This window comes from Lissotriton vulgaris, chromosome 3_2, assembly GCF_964263255.1.
Source record: "Lissotriton vulgaris chromosome 3_2, aLisVul1.2, whole genome shotgun sequence".
NCBI lineage: Eukaryota > Metazoa > Chordata > Amphibia > Caudata > Salamandridae > Lissotriton > Lissotriton vulgaris.
In genome coordinates, this window is record NC_141690.1 from 244,160,507 (window position 1) to 244,187,531 (window position 27,025).

Consider the following 27,025-nt stretch of genomic DNA (forward strand, 5'->3'; position numbering starts at 1 on the left):
TATAATCCTGCTCAGGATCCTCTTCTGCATAATCTACATTATACTCTGACTGTGTAGGAGAGTAAGGGGCATAAGATGTGGTAGGCATAGTAGGAGAGACAAGTTCGAAAAATCTAAGTGGAGAAGTGGCAGAGTCTTTCTTTTTCTTTAGAGGAATTGGTGAAGGTGGTTCAGTGTCCACTGGCCTCTTCTTTTTGCGGTAAACTGTTACTTTGCCAGTCTCAGGGTCAATGTACAGTTTTGATTGTTCCTCTTCAATAGGATCAGGGTGAAAGAGTTCTTCTTCCTCGGGCCTTGGTTTTGGAGTTCAATCCTTGGGTCTTGTCTTTTTTGGTTCGACGTTTGTTTTCGGATCGACAGTTTTTGTCGGTTTGATAGGCTTAGGTATCTTTTCAGCCTTCTTCGGGTCGAGCCTTGATTTCGGATCGACCGGACTTGTAGGTTGGACCGGTTTTTTAGGAGGTTCAACCTTTTTTAGTTGTTTGTCCTTTGTCGAATCGATTGGTTTCTTCGGTTCGACTGGGTTCTTCGGAGCAGTTGTGCCCGGGTCGATTGGCTTTGGCGCAACCTTCTTCGGTTGGACTGCTTTTGGTTTGTCAACTTTCGGTTTCGGTTCGACCGGCTTTTTCGGGTCGACGGCCTTTGGTTGTAAAGGCTTACGTGGTACGTCGAGCTTCGGCTCGGCGGTCTTTGGGTCTGCGACTTTCGGTACGATGACCTTCGGTCCAACAGCCTTCGGATCGACAACCTTTGGATTTTTGAGAACGTGACTTGGGCCTGGTTTGTCAAAAGGCTTTTTCTTGGGATTCGTAGCCGAGCTTGAGTGCGGGGCTATTGAATCAGTGTCTTGATCTTGGCTAAGGCCTGTTGGCAATGCCTCGGCCGGAGCCTTTATTCTCGTGAGAGTGGGTTTCAGGGGCAGTGTACTCACGGTTCGCCCCTGCGGGATCTGATCGTCTTCCGAATCGTCCTCGACGGCCACGATCTCTAGATCAGAGTCTTCTACGTCGACGAGCTCTTGGTCGTCGTTGAAAATATTTTCCGGGCCTGGTGCTGGTCTCTGCATCTCTTGCCTAGCGGCCCTTCCATTCCAGATCGTCTTTTTGGAACGGAATTGGGCTCAAGCCAGGCAATCTTCTTCTTTATGGTCTGGTGACAAGCACTTGTTGCATACTGGATGACTGTCAGTATGCGGGCCCTTGGAATGGCATTGTGGGCAGAATTTAAATGGACTCCGTTCCATCGACGATAGGGCCACGTGGCGTCGAAAGGCCCAACGGGCCGCGTTGACGACTGGAGAGAAGTAGGAAGGTAAGCCGAGGTAATAGGCACAGAGCGGAAAAAATAGTCGAGTCTGAAGGCCTTTAAAAAAGTTTTGTTTCGATTCCGAACTTTGAGTGTAGGAAAAACATCCGAACCCAATGGCGGAAAAAAACAATCTGAAGATGGAGAGGATGCCCATACGCACTGTAGTCCAAGGGAGGAGCCACCTATCTCGTGATACTTCGAAGACTCTTCCAGGACAACAAGGTGCCATCATCCGAACCCAACACTAGGCGGCGATCTATGCACAGATATGAATTCAGCAGCCCACATGCCTCGAACATTCGTGTTGTAGAATTGCACCCTGCGGTCCTCAGGGCTATCCTGGAGCTAACTTGAGCGGTCCCCAGCAGCCACATTCCCTGGTTATCAGGAGCTGCGTTTCGCTGTTTGCGACAAGGAGACAGGGCCGGCTGCATCTATCTGAATGTCACAGACTAAAGAACAAGTTACTTACCTTCGGTAACAATATATCTGTAAGAAACATTAGTTAGTGTTAGATTCCTTACCTTAGAATATCCCCAGGCGTCAGTCTGGATCCGGAAACTTTTGCGTAGCAGTACCCCTGCGCGTCGGTAGGCGTCGTCTGCAGGCGTCCCCTGCGGCTCCGCGTCCGTCGTCGGCTTCGTGATGACGTCGCTGGAGTATATAGACGCCGCCTCCGCGCGCTGACGTCAGTTCTTTGTACACAGCTTTTCCGCGCCAGAAAACGCAGAGCCATGAGAGAACCAGCACTGGTGCCATTTGATACTAGGGCCCTGAAAGGGATGTCCTTAACCCTAGGTATCAGTTCGCAGAACGGGGAGGATTGGTGGGCTTGGTAAGGAATCTAACACTAACTAATCGTTCTTACAGATATATCGTTACCGAAGGTAAGTAACTTGTTCATCTGAAAGAAACACGTTGGTGTTAGATTCCTTACCTTAGAATAGATACCCCAGCAATACCAACCCCGGTGGTGGGTCTGCGAACCAATACATTCCTACACCAGAAAGTCCTGGAGGACAGACAGGCCAAAGAAGCCATCCCTCCGGACTTGACTGTCCAGGCAGTAGTGCCTCGCAAAGGTATGCAGCGAGGCCCACGTAGCCGCCTGGCAAATGTCCTGCAAAGGGACTCCCCGGCCCAGGGCAGTAGTAGCAGCCGTGGCCCGAGTGGAATGGGCCCTCAGCCCAACAGGAGGCTCCTTCCGAGCCAAAGAGTAGCACGCTTTGATGCACAGAACGACCCACCGAGAGATGGTTCGTTTACACACCGCCCGTCCCTTCTTCGCACCCACTTAGCCAACAAACAGTTGGTCATCCACCCGGAACTGGCGTGTGCGATCCATATAAAATGAAAGCGCACGTTTTGGGTCCAGACGATGGAGCCGCTCTTCATCCTTTGAAGGATGCGGAGGCGGGAAGAAGGAGGAGAGGGTGATGGACTGCCCGATGTGAAAAGCAGAAACTACTTTGGGCAGGAAAGAAGGTCTAGTCCTTAGAACCACCTTGTCAGGATGAATGGACAGTAAAGGAGGTTGGACAGAAAGGGCCTGGAGCTCACTCACTCTACTGGCAGAGGTGATGGCAACCAGGAATGCCGTCTTCAAAGTCAGGAGACGAAGAGGACAAGAATGAAGGGGCTCAAAGGGAGCGCACATCAGAAAGGTAAGAACCAGGTTCAAGTCCCACTGAGGCATCACAAACGGAACAGGTGGATACATGTGTGTGATGCCCTTCAAGAATCTCGTTACAATCGGGGACTTGAACAAAGAAGGCTGATCAGGAAGCCCCAGAAAGGCTGAAAGGGCAGAAAGGTAGCCCTTGATAGTGCCTAGAGCAGAGCCCTGCTGGGCAAGAGAAAGAAGAAACAGAAGAACCTCGGAAAGAGGGGCAGAAAGAGGATCCACAGCCTTTGCTGTGCACCATGCCACAAATCTGTTCCACCGACAGGCGTATACCGACTTAGTGGAGGGACGCCTGGCTGCCAGAATTACGTCACTGACTTCAGGAGGCAAGTCAAATGGCCTCAACTGCCGCCGCTTAATCTCCAAGCATGGAGGTGGAGACTGGACAGGTTCGGGTGGAGGACCGTCCCCTGCTGCTGCGACAGAAGGTCCTCCTGAAGGGGCAGGCGGATCGGGGGACCGACTGACATGCTGAGTAGCTCGGGATACCAGTACCTTCGAGCCCAGTCCGGAGCCACAAGGATAACTTGGGCCCGGTCGCGCCTGATCTTCTTCAGCACTCTGGGCAGAAGTGGTATAGGCGGAAAGGCGTATAACAGACCGCAATTCCACTCGCGCCGAAAGGCGTCGCCGTGCGAGTGCCGTCTTGGAAACTCCAACGCGCAGAACTGATGACATTGCGCGTTCTCTTCTGTGGCGAATAGATCTAACCAAGGCTCTCCCCATTGCAGAAAGATGCCTTGCGCCACGTCCGAGTTCAGACGCCATTCGTGATCCATCGAGCACCGACGGCTGAGTTCGTCCGCACTGGCGTTCAGAGAGCCTGCCAGGTGTTGAACCATCAGAGTCACGTCCTGACGTTCCAGCCACTGCCAGAGGCGCAGAGCCTCCTGGCAAAGGGTCCACGACCCCACTCCGCCCTGTTTGTTGCAGTACCACATGGCGGTGGTGTTGTCGGTGAACACCTGCACTACACTCCCGTTGACAAAGGGGAGGAATGCCTTCAGTGCTAGACGAATCGCCCGCAGCTCCAACAGGTTGATATGGAGCCGGGACTCCGCCGGAGACCAGATGCCTCTGATCTCTGCCTCTCCCAAGTGGCCACCCCAGCCCTGGAGGGACGCGTCCGTCACGACAACGTGCTCCGGTTGGGGAAGGGAGAGGGATCTGCCTCTGACCCAATCGCGGTCCGTAAGCCACCACTGCAGTTGTCTCGCAGTGCCCTCCGAGATCATGACATGGTCGGACAAGTTGCCCTGATGCTGGGCCCACTGAAACTTCAGGTCCCACTGCAGAGCCCGCATCCGCCACCGGGCGTGATGCACCAGAAGGATGCAGGAAGCCATCAGTCCCAGCAGCCGCAGCGTCAACCTGACCGAAACCCGGGATAGCGGCTGAAAGATGGGAATCAAAGCCTGAATATCCCGGACCCGCCGTTCCGGAGGATAAACCCGAAACTGCGCCGAGTCCAGAACCGCTCCGATGAAAAGGAGCTTTTGAGAGGGACACAGGTGTGATTTCGGCACATTGATGGAGAACCCCAGGTCGTGCAAGAGGTCTGCCGTCATCTGAAGGTGGTGGACGACTGTCTGGGGCGAGCCCGCCTTCAACAACCAGTCGTCTAGGTAGGGGAAGACTGAAACCCCTAACCTGCGCAGATGGGCTGCAACCACCGCCATCACCTTTGTGAACACCCGTGGGGCGCTGGTAAGGCCGAAGGGAAGCACGATAAACTGAAAGTGCTCCTGGCCTACCGTGAACCGCAGGTAACGCCGGTGGGCCGGCAGGACGGGGATGTGAAAATACACATCCTGCAAGTCCAACGCTACCATCCAGTCTTGTGGGTCTAGAGCAGCCAAGACCTGAGCTAACGTCAACATCTTGAACTTCTCCTTCCGGAGGAAGCCGTTGACGTTCCTTAGATCCAAGATAGGACGTAGGCTCCCCTTGTCCTTCTTGGGTACCAGAAAGTAGTGGGAATAGCAAACACGCCCTACTTCTGGCCCAGGAACGCGCTCGATGGCCCCCTTGGCCAAGAGGGCCGTAACTTCCTCCTGCAGAAGTGTCAAGTGGTCCCCCGACACACGGTGGTTCTGCGGTGGCATGGCTGGAGGAGCAGTCTCGAAGGGGAGGGAGTAGCCCCTTCGGACGAGTTGCAGCACCCACCTGTCCGATGTAATTGTGCGCCAGTGAGCGTGGTGATGGCGAACCCTGCCACCCACTGGCGTCACATGGGGCCGAAAGCACGGACTAGGAGGATTTGGAGGCAGATGCTGCGGGGGGAGGTGTGGCCTGACCCCGCCGTTGACCCCGACCGCCTCCACGGCGGTTTCCACGGCCGCCACCACGTTGTAAATGTATATATATGTAAATGTATTTGAGCTTATATAGCGCACAGCTACCCACAAAGGGTTTCCCGGCGCTTGCTTAGGGAACCCGTCCTGGTATTCCCCTGTGAGATAACCCCGGCAGGGTATCCACAAGGTGAAAGCCAGGTATCCCGCCGCGAGGGGCCGTTGTGGAGATTAAGCAAGCTATTGCCCAGAGTCGCAGAGTGTGAACCCGTGAGTTGAGAAGGCACCGGAGCGAGAATTATCGAGTCCGTGGAATTTTTGAGCCCAAGACCCGCCGAGGCGGGGAATTGAACCCTGGTCCAGGGCCGATCTCAGCTTCCGGGTCTGCCGCCTCTAACCCCTGAGCCACACTTCTCCACGTTGAAAAGATTGTTGCGGTGCGTGGCTGGCAGCACGTGTGGGGACGCCCCTTCCTTGGCCACGAAAGGGGCGAAACGAACCAGTTTGCTGGCGCTGGGTCGAAAGACCCAAGGACTTGGCCGTGACCCTGGAGTCCTTGAAGCGTTCCAGCGCGTGGTCCGCCTTGTCACCAAAGAGGCGACAGCCATCGAACGGCATGTCCATCAAGGCATTTTGGACGTCTGCCGAAAAGTTGGCGGATCTCAGCCAGGCGTGGCGACGAATCGCCACTGTCGTTGACATAGCTCTGGCCAGCGAGTCGGTCGTATCAAGACCACACCGTATGGAATATTTAGCTGCGTCTCGGCCCTCAGCCACAGCCTTGCCGAGCTTCGCCCGCACCTCCATGGGGCATTCTGGCAGCACTTCCGCGACCGTGTCCCACACAGAGTGGGTGTAGCGGCCCAAGAGGCATGCGGTGTTGCAAGACGGCAGTCCCAGACTCAGGGACGAGAAGACCTTCTTACCATACTGGTCATACCTCTTGGATTCCCGATCGGGCGGGGCCGACGGGAATGCGGTCTGGGAGGTAGAGGCCTGGATCACCAGACTCTCGGGAGTGGGATGGGCGGACAGGAATTTGGGGTCGTCCGGGCAAGGACGGTGGCGTCTGGCCACGTTCCGATCAACAGGCGAACCTGAAGCGGGCCTGGACCACGTACCCAACAGAACGTCTGACAAGGCTTCGTTAAACGGCAGCAGTGGCTCCTGTGGGCATGACTGCGGTTTGAAGACCTCAGTGAGGATGTTAGGCCTCACGGCCGCGACGGGGAGCTCAAGGTGTAAGGCCTTGGCAGCCCTCATCAGCACCACTGAAAATGCAGCTCCCTCCACCGACTCCACGGAAGGAGGAGAGACAAAACCAGGGTTAGGAGAGTCGTCCAGACCACTGGCATCCCCAAATCACCTGTCCAGTCCGGGTCATACTGGCACTCACGTGACAGAGGGTCCTCAGACCCCTCCCAACCTTCCCCGTACTCTTCATCATCTCCATACTCGGAGTCAACTATGTAGACCGGCTCCTCGGGGTTCACAGGCCCCATCGGCGTCGAGCCCGGCGTCGATCGACGCCGGTCCGACTCCGCGTCCGGATTCGGGGAAGGAATGGGGGCGGCGCCGCCCGGAGCCGGCACAGGAGAACCGGCGCCGCACGGGGGCGGCGTCGGGGGTAACCCAGATGGAATCGGCGCCGAACCAGCCGGCAGGCCAGCCGGCGTCGACCCCGAAGGCCCTTGCGGCGCCGGGGTCGGAGCCGTCGGCGGCACCGGGGCCGAAGCACCCGATGGCGTCGAGCCAGGGACACCCGACCCGCCAGGGCCTCCGGACGGTAGCACTGGGCCCGAAGGCGCCATAGGGCCCGTCGGAGAACTGAGCGCCCTCATGGCCATGAGGAACGCCTCAATCTCCTCAGGCGTCGCACCGTGCCCAGGGACCGGAGGGTATGGGGCAGGCCGCGCCGGCGACTCCCGCGGAGTTGGGTTCACCCGAACCGCCGGCCACGTCGCGCGAGCGTCGGGGGGGGGGGGGGGGGGGGGGGGGGGGAGAGTCGGGGGTACGATGACGACGCCCCGACTTCTTGTGTTTCTTACCTGATGAGCCCGATGAATGGTGACGACTTCCGGAGCGCTAGGCGCGGCTCCGCGACCGCTCCCTCGAACGCTCCCTGGACCTCCGGCAGGACCGAGACCGCTCCCGACGCGGGGCCGACACCCGGAGCTCAAGCAGCTTGCGGGACCGCTCCCGTCTAGCCTTGTTAGTGAGAGCCCGGCAGTCGACGCAGGCGTCCACGTCGTGGTCGGGGCCCAGGCACCGGAGACAGAGTCGGTGATGGTCCGTGACCGACATCGTGCAGTCACACCCGTCACAATTCTTGAAACCGGGCATCCTACCAGGCACCAAAAAGAGATAGAAGGTATAACAAAGTTGGTCAAAAGACCGGAGTACTGCTCTTCGGATCTGCGCTTGCTGGCGCGGAAAAAAGAAGAACTGACGTCAGCGCGCGGAGGCGGCGTCTATATACTCCAGCGACGTCATCACGGCGCACGACGCCGACGACGGACGCGGAGCCGCAGGGGACGCCTGCAGACGACGCCTACCGACGCGCAGGGATACTGCTACGCAAAAGTTTCCGGATCCAGACTGACGCCTGGGGATATTCTAAGGTAAGGAATCTAACACTAACGCGTTTCTTTCAGATAATAGTGTATGGAAAAGGGCGACAAGGGAATGCCTTGCGGGTCCTCTCCCTTAACTCGTCCCCGCGAGGAGGCGGGCCTGCCATTTTTCCCTGTCCTGCGGGACACCTCCCGTTGAAAGATAGCAATAACCATGGACATCACGAGAAAGGACCCTGCTGTAAAAGACCGTAGTACCGGAAACTACCAGCCAGAGGGTTTATAAATACCCATCGGTAATAGTCCTTGTAGGAGAGTGGGGTCTGCAATCCTATGGTCACCCCCGATTTTTGCTTTTTGCTTCACTGGTTTACGACTTTCCCTGGCTGTGGGCCTGCTAATCAGACCCACAGCCTAGCTGTTCTCTCTCTAAATTGACACACATGTACCTTAGGTGCATTTACCAATTGGTACTGGGCCACCTTATCAGTCCCTGTACAGCATACCTTAGGTATCCAGGGCATAGGTGTACCCAGGGCCTACCAGGGGCTGCAGCATGTATTATGCCACCCCTGGCTGGCCACCCAAATCTGACACAACTGGCTGCACGACAGCTGGGGCAAGGTGGTGTAATCACCCTTTGCTTTAGATATAGTATTCCTATATCTAACCCTAAAATGGACACATATATTCCTATCAGTCACTCCTATGGCAGGCCTTATCAATCCTAAAGGCAGAGTGCTTGGAATTATGTGAGATGGTGCTCTGGCATGAGCTGAGCCCATTTGCAGCTTGCGGAACCAAGTCCTAATAGTTGTTCCATGATAACGCTATACCATATACTCTTAAGTGCATTATGTACCTCGCGGTCAAATGCTAACTTTGGCATAGCATTATCAAAACATGTCGAGTAAGGTGTCATACGAATTGGAATACTAACCCCTCGCCAATTCTGGCGACGGGGTTAGCATTCCACCCTTCTAGAGGGACACGACATGTATGTAACTGTGAACCCAGTTAAAGTTAACTCGAGCCTCAGCATCACAAAATGGATGCTGCCACCACAGACACAAGTCTGACCTCCTGCTGCTGGGAGTCCTTACAGCGAGGAGGGCTCAGACAAAGGGTTTCCTGTCAGGGGCGGTGCCAGCACCATCCCAGACAGGAGTTTGTGTATCCCAGGTAGGCAGGGCTGAGAGGAAGGTGACTGCAAGTGGCACCCCGGTGCTCACTGTGCATATGCCGGCTCAAACCAGTTCCAGGGGCACCCCAGCCCCTGAGCTGGGGAGAGACCGGACAAAGGAGAGGGGTGTAACCACCCTCCTCCAGGTCCCACCCATGGGCAGGACCTAGTCGCGTGCCAGCCCCTTTTCCTAGGATAAAGGTAGGAGCGGGCCCCCTTCCCAAATTAGATCATCTTGAATCTTGAACTACTCTCCACGAAAGGAACTCTCGACATTCTCTGAAGACTCTCCCTTGTGGCTAAGGAGTAGCCACCCTGCACCAGCAGGCACCACCTAAGCGGTTGCGGTTTGCTGCACGTCCATCCTCCGGATCAAGACTGACCAGCTCGACGAGACCCGGATTCCCTGCCATCTCTGACCTCTACCTGCATCATCAGCCCAGCTGAGATTCGTGGGTGTGACGAGACATGAGGGACCGGCCATCTTCAAAACCTGCACGACGCTTAACCAGCACGACCGCCGAGGGATCCTCGAGTGAGTGCACTGGGGTTTGAGAAGCCCCAACCCAGAGCAGCTCCAGCACTGAAGTCCAACCCCCAGCATCCACGAGATCTGCGTGGGGCCCTTCTGCTTCTTTGCTGCTTGCCACGTCGTCCGGTCACTTGCCCGTTGGCTAGTGGCCCTCCTGACGACGTACCACGACGTTTTCACCGCTGGTCTAGGTCCTCTAGACTGGCCCTTGCTCCTTGTCCAACAAGAAATGCCCTGGACCCTCCTGGTCCACTCCAGACGCCATTTTGACTCCACCGCGTGGCTTGCCTTTGCCAAGGCTTGTTGCTCCAATCCCGGATACAGCATCGCCGACAGCAGACACCCCCGTGGGACAGCTCGTACCTCCAGCCTGGTCGCCGACAACGCCTCCTGGCCCGTGTGACTACAGAGTCCAGCATCACCCACTCACCTGATCGCGGTGACTTCACCCGGTGCCATCCTGGTGCCCACACAATCACTGGCTAGTGATTGAGAACTGAGTCCCCTCTGCTTTCAGGTCGTCTTCATCACCGATCCAACCTTGGATCACACCGAACATCTTCACTGGTCGCCTGCCAGCAACATCTTCTTTCAGGCTCCATAGACTACAACGAGGATTTCCGACGTCATTTGAACCCTATGCAGCCGCAGCCCCTGGGCTAGGTAACCCGAGCATTTCGGTGCTCCAACGCAGGTTCACTATCCTAGTGTCCAGATCCTTTTTCGTTTTTAGTCTACCTAGTCGGATTCGTCCGGAAACAGTAACTTTAGAATTACTAGCATCCATAGACTTTGTCCCGCATCCCGCGTAAGAGTTCACACTCTGCACCAGAGTTCCGTAGGCCTCTTGCTCCTAACCTTAGGGTCCAGTAAGATAGTCCTAGCGGTCCTGAAGCCTCTGGATCGTGTTACTTACCTGCTAGTATTTCGCATTCCACTTTTAGAGTATATGGTTTTTCGTGCCCCTCGGGCATTTGTGTTAATTGTGCAACTTGCAGTATTTTCTTAAGAGTTGTATTGTGCTTAGCTCCCTGACTCAAATAGTTCAGGGTAGACTTGTTATTAATAAATATATTTTATTTTTATAACAACTTGTGTGGTGTCCTTTCACTTGGTGTTCAAGAGGTATATGTGATGGTAAAACAGCTGGCTTAACGTGTCCTCTACAGTTTAGCCTAAAGACTGCTCTTGTCCATGCTACTAGGATAGCTGGTCTATAAGGTTGACTTACAACCAATCATCAATAAGGGTTGTTTGGAATGATACACAGTGATCACTAGAATAGTGAGCACTATATATCAGGCCAACTTCTCACAGTCCTAATGTGTTGTTTAAATCGGGGAGACACGGTGTTATCGTGAACGAGGGTGCTGTTTGCTGTGAAGAATTAATACAGATAGATTTATCCATTAATGTGATTCGGAGGGGGGTGCATTTGAAAACAAGCGTGCAAGCTTCGCGCTTAAAGTAAAAAAAAAAAAAGACGAGGAGAGGAGGAGGCAGCAGGGGGAGGGGAGGAGAGAGAGGAGGGGGCCTGCGGCTGTTTCCCTTGCAGGAGCGAGCAGGAACCATCTGTTAATTACAAACAGATGGCTTTGGAAGCTCGCTCCCACAAGGGAATCGCCAAAGTGCATGCGTTGCCACTGAAAGCAATGCAACTCGTGCACGTTTTGGGACGAAAAAGCGAACCGATTTCTAAAGGTCTCTCCGAGACCTAAAAAGGACCAAACTTAAGAATCAACCAATGACAAAATACCAACCCCATTGAACCTTCCTGAGAGAAGCTGCATCTCCTCAGAGTTTGAGCCTAGTGCGTATACCTAGTATTACACTTAGACAAATAAAGGTAAGCTTCTCCGGGGAGTTGGATGGGTAGTGTGAGAAGTTGGCCTGATATATAGTGCTCGCTATTCTAGTGATCACTGTGTATCATACCAAACGACCCTTATTGATGATTGGTTGCAAGTCAACCTTATAGACCAGCTATCCTAGTAGCGTGGACAAAAGCAGTCTTTAGGCTAAACTCTAGAGGGCGTGTTAAGCCAGCTGTTTTACCGTCACATATATCCCTTGAACACCAAGTGAAAGGACACCACACAAGTTGTTATGAAAATAAAGGATATTTATTTATAACAAGTCTACCCTGAACTCTTTATGAGTCTGGGAGCTAAGCACAATACAAAACTCTTACGAAAATACTTCAAGTTGCACAATTTACACAAATGCCCGAGGGGCACGAAAAACCATATACACTAAAAGTGGAATGCGAAATACTAGCAGGTAAGTAACAAGATCCAGAGGCTTCAGGATCGCTAGGACTACACTACTGAACCCTAAGGTTAGGAGCAGGAGGCCTAGGGAGATCGGGTGCAGAGTGTGCACTCTCACGCGGGATGCGGGACGGGACAAAGTCTATGGAGGCTAGTATTTCTAAAGTCACTGTTTTCGGACGAATCCGACTAGGTAGACTTAAAACTAAAAAGGATCTGGACACTTAGATAGTGAACCTGCGTTGGAGCACCGAAATGCTCGGGTTACCTAGCCCAGGAGCTGCGGCTGCATAGGGTTCAAAAGACGTCGGGAATCCTCGTTGTAGTCTATGGAGCCTGAAAGTAGAAGTTGAGGGCAGGCGACCAGTGAAGATGTTCGGAGTGATCCAAGCCTGGATCGGTGATGGAGACGACCTGAAAGCAGAGGGGACTCAGTTCTTAATCACTAGCCAGTGATTGTGTGGGCACCAGGATGGCACCGGGTGAAGTGACCTCGACCAGGTGAGTGGGCGATGCCGGACTCTGCAGTCACACGGGATAGGAGGCGTTGTCGGCGACCAGGCTGGAGGTGCGAGCTGTCCCACGCAGGTGTCTGCTGTCGGCGATGCTGGACCCAGGATGGGGGCAACAAACCTTGGCAAAGGCAAGCCCACGCGGTGGAGTCAAGACGGCGTCTGGAGTGGACCAGGAGGGTCCGGGGTGCTCCTCTTTTGGAAGGGAGCAAGAGCCAGTCTGGAGCAACCAGACCAGCGGGGAAATCGTCGTGGTACGTCGTCAGGAGGGCCACTAGGCAACGGGCAAGTGACCGGACAACGCGGTTAACAGCAAAGAGCAGAAAGGCCCCACGCAGATCTCGTGGATGCTGCGGGGCTGGACTTCGGTGCTGGAGCTGCTCAGGGTTAGGGCTTCTCAAACCTCCGTGCACTCACTCGAGGATCCCTCGGCGGTCGTGCTGGTTAAGCGTCGTGCAGTTTCAGAAGATGGCCGGTCCCTCAGGTCTCGTCACACCCACGAATCTCAGCTGGGCTGATGATGCAGGTAGAGGTCAGAGATGCCATGGAATCTGGGTCTCGTCGAGCTGGGCAGTCTTGATCCGGAGGATGGACGTGCAGCAAACCACGATGCTTAGATGGTGCCTGCGGGTGCAGGGTGACTACTCCTTAGCCACAAGGGAGAGTCCTCAAAGAAAGTCAAGAGTTCCTTTCGTAGAAAGTCGTTCAAGATTCAGGATGATCTTATTTGGGAAGGGGGCCCGCTCCTACCTTTATCCTAAGAAAAGGGGCTGGCACGCAACTAGGTCCTGCCCATGGGTGGGACCAGGAGGGGGGTGGTTACACCCCTCTCCCTTGTCCGGACTTTCCCCAGCTCAGGGGCTGGGGTGCCCCTGGAACTGGTTTGAGCCGGCATATGCACAGTGACACTTGCAGTCACCTTCCTCTCAGCCCTGCCTACCTGGGATACACAAAACCCTGTCTGGGATGGGGCTAGCACCGCCCCTGACAGGAAACCCTTTGTCCAAGCTCTCCTCGCTGGAAGGACTCCCAGCAGCAGGAGGTCAGACTTGTGTCTGTGGTGGCAGCATCCATTTTGTGATGCTGAGGCTCGAGTTAACTTTAACCGGGGTTCACAGTTACATACATGTCGTGTCCCTCTAGAAGGGTGGAATGCTAACCCCGTCGCCAGAATTGGCGAGGGGTTAGTATTCCAATTCGTATGACACCTTACTCGACATGTTTTGATAAAGCGATACCAAAGATAGCAAATAACCGCGAGGATTATAATGCACTTAAGAGTATATGGTACGCGTTATCATGGAACAGCTATTAGGACTTGGTTCCGCAAGCTGCAAACAGGCTCAGCTCATGCCAGAGCACCATCTCACATAATTCCAAGCACTCTGCCTTTAGCATTGTTAAGGCCTGCCATAGGAGTGACTGATAGGAATACATGTGTCCATTTTAGGGTTAGATATAGGTATACTATAACTAAAGCAAAGGGTGATTACACCTCCTTGCCCCAGCTGTCGTGCAGCCAGTTGTGTCAGATTTGAGTGGCCAGCCAGGGGTGGCATAATACATGCTGCAGCCCCTGGTAGGCCCTGGGTACACCTAGGCCATGGATACCTAAGGTATGCCGTACAGGGACTGATAAGGTGGCCCAGTACCAATTGGTAAATGCACCTAGGGTACATGTGTGTCAATTTAGAGAGAGAACAGCTAGGCTGTGGGTCTGATTAGCAGGCCCACAGCCAGGGAAAGTCGTAAACCAGTGAAGCAAAAAGCAAAAATCGGGGGTGACCTTAGGATTGCAGACCCCACTCTCCTACAAGGACTATTACCGATGGGGATTTATAAACCCTCTGACTGGTAGTTTCCGGTACTACGGTCTTTTACAGCAGGGTCCTTTCTCGTGATGTCCATGGTTATTGCTATCTTTCAAAGGGAGGTGTCCCGTGCAGCCAGTTGTGTCAGATTTGAGTGGCCAGCCAGGGGTGGCATAATACATGCTGCAGCCCCTGGTAGGCCCTGGGTACACCTAGGCCCTGGATACCTAAGGTATGCCGTACAGGGACTGATAAGGTGGCCCAGTACCAATTGGTAAATGCACCTAGGGTACAGGTGAGTCAATTTAGAGAGAGAACAGCAAGGCTGTGGGTCTGATTAGCAGGCCCACAGCCAGGGAAAGTCGTAAACCAGTGAAGCAAAAAGCAAAAATCGGGGGTGACCATAGGATTGCAGACCCCACTCTCCTACAGGTAGCATGTGAATCTATGAAAGATTCCAATACTAAAGAACTACAGTTACAGGTAACTTATTTTCTTCATCCAGTATTGGAATTTTTATAGATTCCTGCTTTAATCAGAATAGCAAGCAATAAAGCAAATTTTTCAATGATACAACATATCATGAGGATGAAAACCATAATACAGAGAAAGTTAGAAACAGCCGAGAAAAACATGCGTGAACAGTTTAAGCGGATGGTGGGAAGACTAAAATGGCTCAACTTTAGTTCTGACCAAGTAAAACTTTAAGCACCTCTTGAGATCCAGAAAGTGAAGTGCTCACTCAGCTGGCGTTCAAGGGTTTTGTAAAGAATGATTTGAGAATTACAGCTCATTGAGATGAAAATCAGATGGGACTTTAGGAATAAATTTCAATTATTACTTAAAGTAATTCTACCCTCTCTGAACTGAAAAATGTTTCTTGGTGGTAAATGCTTGAATCTCACCTACTCTCAGAGCTGGACTGGCCAGAGCGGGCACCGGGCATTTCCCCGTTAGGCCAGTAGGGTAGAGGCCAGTTTTGGGCTCCTGGGGAGCCGTTTTAGTTACCAGGGGTCGGCAATATTAGCCCCCTGTAACAAAAACGGCCGAAACCGGCCGTCGCAAACTGCTCAGCTTCCCTCCCCCTCACCGGGGGGGAGAGGAGGGGGGCAAGCTGAGCAGTTTGCCAGGGCTGGTGTCTGTTCCCAGTCCGGCACTGCCTACTCTACTTGTAGAGGAGAGGAGGAGGGCCACCTTCCAAGAGAGATACTTCATAACCCCTTCATGGATTGGCTCGAAAGGAGAGTTCAACAACTGCCTAAATACTATGTTGAGCTGCCACTCCAGAGGAGGGGGTCTGATGGGCGGAAATGCTCTGAACAATCAATGGGGGATTGTTTAATTAATGTGAAGGACCACAAAGATGGCTTGTTGGATCTCCGAAAACGAGAAATAGCAGAGAGATGCACCTTAATGAAGGCGTGAGCTAAGCCCGATTGAGCAAATTTGCAAAAGGTAAGGTATAATCTCTTCCGGAGAAGATGAGATGGGATGCAGCTTAGCAGTTCGACATAATATGTAGAATCGCTTCAATTTAAAAGCACAGATGTTATTAGTACTGTCTGCCCTTGCCTCTGCAAGTACATTCCTGCAATTTTAAGGAATGTTCAGATGGCCGAATTCAGGGCATTCAGGAACCAAGCTGATAATTTGAGAGAGTTGGGATCCAGATGGAGAACTTGTCCCTGGTTCATTGTTAGCAATGATGGAATCGGCTTAAATCGAATGGGAGGTCGCACTGACAGTAGCAGAAGCTCTGTGTGCTAGTGCTGGCGCAGCCTTGATCGGGGCTATCAGGGTGAGCAGACAGGGCTATGCCTTCATCTTCCTGAGTACCTTCGGAAGGAGAGGAATTGGCGGAAAAGCGTAGGCAAGAATATCGTACCATGCAATCGAAAAAGCATTCCCCACGACCCTGATCAGGATGCCAACTTGCGAAGAACTGGCATTTGGAGTTTGCGAAGAGATCTGGATTCGGTTTGATCTACTGGAGAACTATGTGATCCAATGTGTGTTGGTCCAACCCCGGCTCTTGGCAAGATGTCTTAAGCTGCTTAAGGTGTCTGAAATGGCAGTTTGGTTTCCTGGTACATGCTCTGCAGTCGGGTGCACCTAGTGGGGGATTCTCCACTGCCCGATCAGGCTTCCTGGGACAGCAGGTGAGATCGGGTTCCTCACCGTTTGTTTATGTAGTGCATCGTTGTTGTGTTGTCCGCACTGAGGATTGTTGAATCCTGGGAAGGCTTGTAGAGCAAGGCATACCGCTCCTAATTCGAGAAGATTGATTAGCAGGCTCCAATGTGAAGGAGACCATTTGCCGTTCACCTGAAGGTCTTGGAGGTAAGCGCCCCATCCATCCAGGGAAGCATCCGTTGCGATTACCAGCGAAGATGGATGAGGTGAAAACGGGAGACGCAGAAAGATTTACAAGGCAGGTCCACCAGTTGAGTGACTTAATCATGAACGTAGTGACTTGAAAGTCATCTTTGCAAGTTCCTGTTGCCTGTGTCCATTGTACGTACATTGCTTCCTGAAGAGGATGCATAAGGAGGAGGCAGTATGGTACTAGATGAATGCAAGAGGACATCTCTAGGAGAGATTTGTAAAGGCGAACTGAAGGAAAAGTTACTTACCTTCAGTAACAATATATCTGGTAGAGACCAAGTCTAGCTGCAGATTCCTTAATTTAGAATTTCCCCCAGGCGTCAGTCTGGATCAAGAGAATCTTCAGCAGTACCTCAGTGCGCCAGTGGGACAGTGCCGCATGGCTCCGTCCTGACATCCTCCACAGATTTGACGCCAGTGGAGCCATATAAGTCTCCCCCAGCACGCTGCGAGGGATGTCAGACAACTGCGAGCTGGAGTGTATGCGTGCAGGAACCTCAGCGTCTTGAGTCAGTGTGTCAGCATGGAAGTCTTTCTCTTCTGTCTGCCCCAGCAAATATATGGTTTATATATACCCAAAAGGTACACTCAGGCATTCTACCTTGCTGTGTCATGTCGGCCGAGGATAACAAAAGGGATGCCCCTTATGCACAAGTTACTTACCTTCGGTAATGATATATCTGTAAGAAACAGTAGTTAGTATTAGATTCCTTACCTTAGAATATCCCCAGGCGTCAGTCTGGATCCGGAACCTTTTGCGTAGCAGTACCCCTGCGCATCGCTAGGGGTCGTCTGCGGCTCCGCATCCGTCGTCGGCGCCGGGATGATGTCGCCGGAGTACTTCGATGCCGCCCTCGCGTGCGGATGTCAGTTCTTATACACAGTTTTTACGCGCCAGAAACGCAGAGCCATGATAAAAACCAACACTGGTGCCATGAAACTAGGGCCCTTAAAGGGGGTGACCATAACGCACAAGTTACTACTAGTGTAACGATATATCTGTAAGAGACATTAGTTAGTGATAAGATTCCTTACCTTAGAATATCCCCAGGCGTCAGACTGGATCCGGAAACTTTTGCATAACAGTACCCTTGCGGTTGGCGTCGTCTTCGGCTCCGCGTCCGTCGTCGTGGGCGCCGTGATGACGTCGTCGGAGTACTTAGACGCCGCCTCCGCGTGCTGACGTCAGTTCTTAGACACAGCTTTTCCGCGCCAGAAGCGCAGAGCCATGCCAAAAACCAACACTGGTGCCATGAAACTAGGGCCCGGAAAGGGGATGACCTTAACCCTAGATATCGGTTCGCAGAACGGGGAGGATGGGTGGGTCGGTAAGGAATCTATCACTAACTAATGTCTCTTACAGATATATCGTTACACAAGTAGTAACATGTGCATCTGAAAGAGACACATTAGTGATAGATTCCTTACCTTAGAATAGATACCCCAGCAATACCAACCCCGTGGTGGTGGGTCTGCGAACCAATAATCACACCAGAAAGTCCTGGAGGACGGAACAGCCAAAGTAGCCATCCCTCCGGACTTGACTGTCCAGGCAATAATGTCGCGCAAACGTGTGCAGTGAGGCCCACGTAGCCGCCTGGCAAATGTCCTGGAAGGGCACACCTCGGCCCAAGGCAGTTGTAGTGGCTGTGGCTCGAGTGGAATGAGCCCTCAGCCCAACAGGGTGTTCCTTCTTAGCCAAGGAGTAAAACGCCTGGATGCACAAGATAATCCCTTGGAGATGGTCCGCTTGTGCACCGCTTTCCCTTTCTTAGCGCCCGCGTATCCAACAAAGAGTTGATCATCCACCCGGAACTGTTGTGTGCGATTCAAATAAAATGAGAGCGCACGTTTTGGGCCCAGACGGTGGAGCCTCTCCTCTTCTCTTGAGGGGTGCGGAGGCGGAAAGAAGATGGGCAAGGTGATGGATTGACCAGTGTGGAAGTCCGTGACTACCTTGGGTAGGAAGGAGGGCCTCGTTCGTAACACAACCTTGTCCGGATGGACTGAAAGGAAAGGAGGCTTACAAGATAGAGCCTGGAGCTCACTCACTCTCCTGGCAGAGGTGATGGCTACCAGGAAGGCAGTCTTCAAAGAGAGAAGGCGAAGAGGACAGTTGTGAAGTGGCTCAAAGGGAGCGCACATCAGAAACGTAAGAACCAGGTTCAAGTCCCACTGATGCATCACGAAGGGAACAGGAGGAACGTATGAGTGATGCCCTTCAGGAATCGATTAACGATAGGGGACTTGAACAAAGAAGGTTGGTCAGGCAGCCTCAGAAAGGCTGAACGAGCTGAAAGATAGCCCTTGACAGTGCCCAGAGCAGAGCCCTGCTGGGCAAGAGAGAGATGAAAGAGGAGAACCTCAGAAAGAGGGGCATTAAGGGGATCCACAGCCTTTGCTGTGCACCATGCCACAAATCTATTCCACCTTGCGGCGTATACCGACTTTGTGGAGGCACGTCTGGCTGCCAGAATGATGTTACAGACTCCAGGAGGCAAGTCAAATGGCCTCAACTGTCGCCGCTTAATCTCCAAGCATGGAGGTGGAGACTGGACAGGTTCGGGTAGAGGACCGTCCCCTGCTGCTGCGACAGAAGGTCCTCCTGAAGAGGCAGACGAACCGGGGGATCGACTGACTTGCTGAGTAGCTCGGGATACCACTATCTTCATGCCCAGTCCGGAGCTACAAGGATGACTTGTGCCCGGTCGCGCTTGATCTTCTTCAGCACTCTGTGTAGAAGTGGTATAGGCGGAAAGGCGTACAACAGACCGCAGCTCCACTCGCGACGAAAAGCGTCTCGGAGCGAGTGCCGCCTTGGAAATTCCAAGCGCAGAACTGATGACATTGCGCGTTCTCTTCGGTGGCGAATAGATCTAACCAAGGCTCTCCCCACTGCTGAAAGAGACCTTGCGCCATGTCCGAGTTCAGACGCGATTCGTGATCCATCATGCACCGGCGGCTGAGTTCGTCCGCCCTGGCGTTAAGAGAACCTGCCAGGTGTTGAACCATCAGAGTCACGCCCTGATGTTCCAGCCATTGCCAGAGGCGCAGAGCCTCCTGGCAGAGGGTCCACGACCCCACCCCGCCTTGTTTGTTGCAGTACCACATGGCGGTGGTGTTGTCCGTAAACACCTGCACTACACTCCCTCGGACAGACGGGAGGAATGCCTTCAGTGCTAAACGAATCGCCCGCAGCTCCAAAAGGTTGATATGGAGCCGGGACTCCGCCGGAGACCAGAGGCCTCTGATCTCCACCTCTCCCATGTGGCCTCCCCAGCCCTGGAGGGACGCGTCCGTCACAACTACGTGCTCCGGTTGGGGAAGGGAGAGGGATCTGCCATTGACCCAATCGCAGTCCGTGAGCCACCACTGCAGCTGTCTCGCAGTGCCCTCCGAGATCAAGACATGGTCGGACAGGTTGCCCTGATGCTGGGAACACTGAAACTTCAGGTCCCACTGCAGAGCCCGCATCCGCCACCGTGCGTGATGCACCAGAAGGATGCAGGAGGCCATCAGCCCCAGAAACCGCAGCGTCAACCTGACCGAAACCCGGGATAATGGCCGGAAGATTGGAATCAGAGCCTATATATCCCGAACCCGCTGTTAGGGCGGGTAAACCCGAAACTGCGCCGAGTTGAGAACCGCTCCGATGAAAGGAGCTTCTGAGAGGGACACAGGTGCGACTTCGGCACATTGATGGAAAATCCCAGCTGGTGCAGAAGATCCGCCGTAGTCTGGAGGTGGCTGTCGACTGTCTGGGGCGAGCCCGCCTTTAACAACCAGTCGTCTAGGTAGGGGAAGACTGAAACCCCTAACCTGCGCAGATGAGCTCGACCACCGCCATCACTTTGGTGAACACCCGTGGGACGATGGTAAGGCTGAAGGGGAGCACGGTAAACTGAAAGTGCTCCTGGCCTACCGTGAACCGCAGGTAGCGCTGGTGGGCCAGCAGGACGGGGATGTGGAAATAAGCGTCCTGCAAGTCCAATGCTACCATCCAGTCTCCTGGGCCAGTGTCAGCATTGAAGCCGTTGACGTTCCGTAGATCCAAGATAGGGCGTAGGCCCCCTTTGCCCTTCTTGGGTACCAGAAAGTAGTGGGAGTAGCAACTACACCCTACTTCTGGTCCAGGAACGCGCTCAATGGCCCCCTTGGCCTAGAGGGCCGTAACTTCCTCCTGCAGAAGTCGCAAATGATCCCCCGATACGTGGTGGAATTGCGGTGGCATGGCTGGAGGGGTCGCCTCGAAGGGGAGGGAGTAGCCCCTTCGGACGATTTGCAGCACCCACCTGTCCGAAGTGACGGTGCGCCAGTGGAGGAGGTGATGGCGAACCTTGCCCCCCCACTGGCGTTACATGGGCCTGAAAGCACGGACTAGGCGGGTTTTTGAGGCGGATGCTGCGGGGGAAGGTGTGGACTGGCCTCGCCGCTGTCCCCGACCGCCTCCACGGCCGTTTCCACGGCCGCTACCGCGTTGGATGTTAGTCTGCTGTGCGTGGCTGGTACCACGTGTGGGGGCGCCCCTTCCTTGGCCATAAAAAGGAGCGAAAGGCACCAGTTTGCTGGCGCGAGGGCGAGAGGCCCAAGGACTTGGCCGTAGCCCTGGAGTCCTTATAGCGCTCAAGCGCATGGTCTGCCTTGTCGCCAAAAAGGCGACGGTCATCAAACGGCATGTCCATGAGGGTATTCTGGACATCCGCTGAAAAGTTGGCGGACCTCAACCAGGCGTGGCGACGAATCGCCACCGTCGTTGCCATCGCTCTGCCCAGTGAGTCGGTGGTATCCAGCCCACACCGGATGGAAAAACGCGCTGCATCTCGACCTTCCGCAAGGGCTTGGGCGAGTTTAGCCTTGACCTCCGCCGGGCAGTGTGGCAGCACGTCCGCGGCCATGTCCCATAGGGAGTGGGTGTAGCGGCCCAAGAGGCATGTGGTGTTGGAAGACCGCAGTCCCAGACTAAGGGAGGAGAATATCTTTTTGCCGTAATTCTCATACCTCTTGGATTCCCGATCAGGCAGGGCCGACGGGAATGCAGTCTAGGAGTTTGAGGCCTGGATGACCAAGCCCTCGGGGTGGGGTGGGTAGACAGGAAACAAGGGTCGCCCGGGCCCGGGCGGTGGCGTCAGAAGAGCGATGACGTCTCTTCGACTTCGAGCCTGAGGAGTGATGTCGACTCCCGGAGCTATGATGGCGCCGACCCCGCGACCGGTCCCTCGACCGCCGTCCAGACTGGGACCTCTTGTGGCGCGGGCCGACTGCCGGAGCTCGAGCTGCTTGCGGGACCGCTCCCGCCTAGCCTTCGATGTTAAGGCCCGGCAGTCGGAGCAGGCCTTGTGGTCGTTATGGACGCCGAGACAGTGGAGGCACCGGCGGTGAGGGTCGGTGACCGACATCAGTCGGTCGCAGTCCTCACAGGGTTTAAAACCTGGCATCCCTACCGGCACCAATCGGAGTCGAAGACTTGAAAGAAGGATCAAAAAGATCTCAAAAAAGTTTTGTCAAAAAATGACGCGAAAAAAGAAGAACTGACGTCAGCGCGCGGAGGCGGCGTCCAAGTACTCCGACGACGTCATCACGGCGCCGACAGACGCGCAGACGACGCCTACCGATGCGCAAGGGTACTGCTACGCAAAGGTTTCTGGATCCAGTCTGACGCCTGGGGATATTCTAAGGTAAGGAATCTAATAGTAACCCGTTTCTTTCAGATAAAGGCTCTTCCCACTGCTGAAAGAGACCTTGCACCACCTCCGGATGGAGGCGCCACTCGTGATTCACAAAGCAACAGCGACTGAGTTTGTCCGATCTGGCGTTCAGAGAACCGGCCAGATGTTGAACCACCAAGGAAATGTCTGGTTGTTCCAGCCAAGTCATGAGACGCAGAGCCTCTTGACAGAAGGTCCACGACCCCACTGTCTGTGAACACCTGAACTAGCCTTCCATTGAGGGAACTTCCAAAGGCTTTCACTGCCAACCGGATCGCATGTAGCTTCAAACGGTTGATATGGAGTCTGGCTTCCGCCAGAGACCAGAGTCTCCACCTCTCCTAGATGACAGCCCCATCTCAAAAGGGACACATCTGTCACTTCTGTGAGATCTGGGTGGGGAAGAGAGAAGGTTCTGCCTCTGACCTAATTGCGGTTTGTAAGCCACCACTGCAGGTCGTTCGCAGTTCCCTCCGATATCTGTACTAGGTTGGTGAGATGTGCCTGATGCTGTACCCATAGGAACTTCGGGTCCCACTGCAAAGGCCGCATGTGCGATCGGACTGCGATGGTCCACTAGCAGGATGTATGAGGCCAAACAGCCTCAGTGACTCTCAACGAGATCCAGGATAGAGGCTGGATTCGCCGCTCGGGAGGATAAGCCCGAAACTGAACCATGTCCAGAACTGCTACGATGAAATGGAGCGTCGGAAAGGGAGTCAGGTGTGACTTTGGCACGTGAACTTAATCGAATAAAGGAGTTCACCATAGTCTGGAGGTGGGAGACAACTGCTTGGGATGAGCCTGCCCTCAGTAACCAGTCAGCGAGATAGGAGAAGACTGGAACCCCCTGATCTCCGCAGATAGGCTGCGACCACCCCCATTTCCTTGGTGAACACCAGAGGGACACTGGTGAGGTTGAAGGGGAGCACTGTAAACTGAAAGTCCTACACACCTAAAGGATTTGACAAAAAGTCTAAAAGTCTGTCAAAAAGTGACAGGGGGTAGCTCTCTACAACGGATCTGCGCTGACTGGTGCTGAAAGAGAAGAACTGACGTCGCCGAGCCAGGGTGGTGCCAATATAGACAATGCAGATGCCACAATGACTATGGCAGAGGCCACAATGACCACGGTGAACACAATGCCTACCACGCCACGGAGTCAACCAACGCCACCTGTCAGCATGCAGGGGTACTGCTATCAAATATCTTCGAGATCGAGCCTGACACCTAGAAGTTCAAGGTAAGAAATTTGAGGCTACATGTCTCAATCAGATACAGGTTCTTTAAACCTTTGGAGTACAGGAGGGTATTTTGTCTAAAGCTACAATGAGGAGCTAGGAGGAGAGGTGTGCACTCCTTTGCCAACTCCAACCCTCAAGTGGGGGAGGAGAGGTTAAGAACACATCTTAGTCCCATCCATTTTAAAGATGGGGGGACTCAGCCAATTAGGGAGAGGCTCATGTTCTCCAGAATAGGGGGTGTATCCACCCCAAGGTAGGGACCCATTAGTCACAACCTGCACACCCCTTTAAAGCCCCTAAATGTAGTATTTAGGGACAACCCTGAATCTTGCCTCCTCAAATTCACAGAAAAAGAAGATGGACCAAAGCGCCATGCTGACGGAAGAAGAAAACACCAAATGCTTTGGCCCCAGCCCTACCGGCCTGTCTAGACTATGACCCGACATGTTCAGCAGGCCCCAGAGATCCTGGCGGACCTGCCCTGCAACCATCTTTAAGACTCTATCCTGTGAGCACTGGATTTGCTCAAGCAGAGACTCATCCACAAATCCGGATCCAGGCGGCTCAGTGATTTTACACCACTCAGCGCCTGAAGCAGACGACCCGAGTGGCCCAACACCACGAGGAGGTCTCCGCAGTGATCCTGGCCTGGGATCTGGTAATCCACGACCTCCCTAAAACTGACGTCTGCAGCCTCAACCTGATGTGCGCACCTAACCGCAACCGGAGGAGATATAGAGACCAGATTCCAAAAGATACCGCTGTACCAGAAGCCCCACGGCCTTAGGTGGGCCAACCGACAGTGTCCAGGACTCCCCCCTAGAAACCAATTTACCTCTCCAGCCAGTGTTTGCCTTCAGGAAGTCTCCCTGCCCGAGCCTGCAGCATCTTTGCCGAAGGCCCCCTCTGGAATCCACAGGGTCCTCGCCATCTCCTTGGAACACAGCACCCAGCCGCCCCTGTGCCACTGGTGGTGCAGCTCCTGTGCTATTGTTGGCCCCTGCAGTACTGACCTTAACCCCAGGAGCTTTGCTCCCACACCTGTGTGGCCTGCTCATAAGCAGTCCCTGACCGAAGGCCCTATTAGCCCCAGTGGCCATCATTGGGCCCCTGCACTCTGCACCTGGCTATTTGAGTGCCTACATAGACCAGGGAGAACCTTGGTCCTAACCCCCAAAACTCCCACTTGTAAGACGTTTACTTACATGAGAACCGTTAATCCTTTTTCTCCAATAGCAACCAATGTTATGAGTTTTGTACCCAAAAATGTTCTGTCGATTTGAACTTTGGTATGAAAGAAACAAAAAGCAAATCTTAAAAAAAGTCTTACTTACCTTGTATTGTGAGATACCCAGTGTAGCATCGAGGCATACCACCCGCAGTAGTTGACGTTATCCAAAAGTGATCTAAAAGTATTCCAAAAATAATTATTGTGTAATTTAAACTATTTTGAAACCCAATACAAACCTGCAACAAATGCAAATTCAACCAAAAATGCATTTTCTTGGTACGTCTTGAATTAGAGAGTATATTTCACTTACCTTTGCCAAGTCCTTTTCTATACTTAGCTAATTGGTCTGGATTCTGTCTGACTGTGTGCCATCAGTCTTGATTGAGTGAATACAATAAATGCTTAACGCACCCTATGAATAAGCCTAACTGGTCGCTTACACTACACCAAGAGAACTTTTAGTACTTATCTAATTTAGTCACCACTATACCTCTGGGGACTCCCTAGACACTAGACCTCATTTTGATGTAGTGTATACAGAACCAGCTTCCTACAAGCACACAATAAATACTAATAAAGGTTCCATGCTAGAATATTTCTGGTCATCAACATATTAGGAGAACTTATGTCTCAAAATAAATGTGCTGGTTTAGAGCAAGATGCTTTATGTTGATAGGCCTTGAAGCCAGTGATTAAAAAAAGAAAACTAAAATGCCTAAGGAATTAAAAGAGTGCTATTTTTATACATATGAGGGCACATAAACACCATTTCCTCTCACCTAAAAAACAACAACTAAATGCGTTCAGTATCATCACTGAAACGTAGATAAATATTTGAATATAGCAATGGCAATCATTAAGACAAACATTTCACAATTTCAGACAATGTTTAGATCTTTAAACAACGTAAAGAATAATGTGTTCTATAAACGGTAACTTACTTTTTATTTCTTTGAAGAAATATGATCCAACAATGGAGAAAGCTATGACAGATATGGGTAAGGCACAGTCAGACAAAATTTCACGGACCCTTGAATGAAGGTACGGGCTGAAATAAAAGGCCAATTATCTTTGTTTTAAGGTATTATATATGTATATATGTCATATTTATTATTGCTTGATACTGTATAATGATTTGACAAAATCATACACTTGTAGAAAGGTAAACATTACCTGTAACAGTTTGCAGATGTCGTGCTGTAGATTCACCTTCTGTGTGCATTCCTACCATCTAATGCTTATTTTCGAAACTGCAAGTTATTTTTCTTCAAAGTAGTATTGCTTTTAAGGCGGCTCTTGATACCACCTGAAGCACAAGGACACGGACTCTCTAGAATGTTTTTTCCTACTTTGGCGAAGTGTTAGGGTGGAAATGCAAAGCAGACTAGTGGCTTTGAACTGGTGAAAGAACATACAATGGTACAGTAACAACATATTTTAAACACCAGAAATCACTCTGCATGCTCACATCCAGAGAGGAGGGTTGGAAGCACGTGGATCTACACCACCACAAGCTGCCAACCAATTGTGGCATGTAACTTTTTGTTTGCAGCATGTGCTTCTATAGATCACATGAGAGAAAATTGAAGAAGAAGGGCTCCGACGTAGGAGACAGTAAATTGTGCCTTAATCGGCACGGTATAGCGACACGGCTATGTTCTAAGTTTTGCCCTCATCCTCAGAAGCAAGGAATTTGACATCATAGAAAGGATCACGGGACAATACCCAATCCCTTAATGAATGCGTGATCTTAGGAAGTGGGACATATTCGCCAGTGTTTTGGACTACATTAACGGAGATACCCCAATTTGGAGTCATTGTAGTACCAAGATATGAAATTAAGCCCTGAAAAAACCAGTGTTGGGCGAAACGTGTAGGCTATGGATTTTGGCTATGGATTTTATGAAACATAATAAAGGCACTTGAAAATCACGTCACCGTTTGGAAAACTAATTACTCCTGTCATCTATGTTTGTTTATATGTATGTCATTTAAAGCTACAAATATGTACTGATACACTTTGCCTCTCCATAGTTGTGCAGAACCAGTTCAATACTTTGGTTAACATGAAAGGGTGATCCTTCCAAAAGGCAAAAGGGCAGGGGTGTGTTCTAAGGAGTACTCTGTCCTTGTGCACCTGGATAAATGGCACTTCAACTGACAGTCTGTAGCTCACAAATGCTGCAAAAAGTAGTGATCACTACTGTAGGAAAGTGCCCCTTTTTGCATGGTTATCCACCACTTTTTGGCTGACCTCCGATGCAACCAGACATGATGTGCCCTGGGTCCCTGT

The 27,025-nt window shown here is 52.6% G+C and overlaps 1 protein-coding gene across 3 annotated transcripts in view; it reads right to left on the reverse strand.

Moving 5' to 3' along the window:
* Nucleotides 1-27,025, reverse strand: part of SLC4A11 (solute carrier family 4 member 11) — a 1,871,484-nt gene that overhangs the window by 263,058 nt on the left and 1,581,401 nt on the right. For all 3 annotated transcript variants that reach the window (XM_086964299.1, XM_086964301.1, XM_086964302.1), the window contains exon 15: nt 25,674-25,780. In XM_086964299.1, coding sequence (XP_086820425.1) covers nt 25,674-25,780 — 107 coding nt within the window. The remainder of the gene's footprint in view (nt 1-25,673; nt 25,781-27,025) is intronic.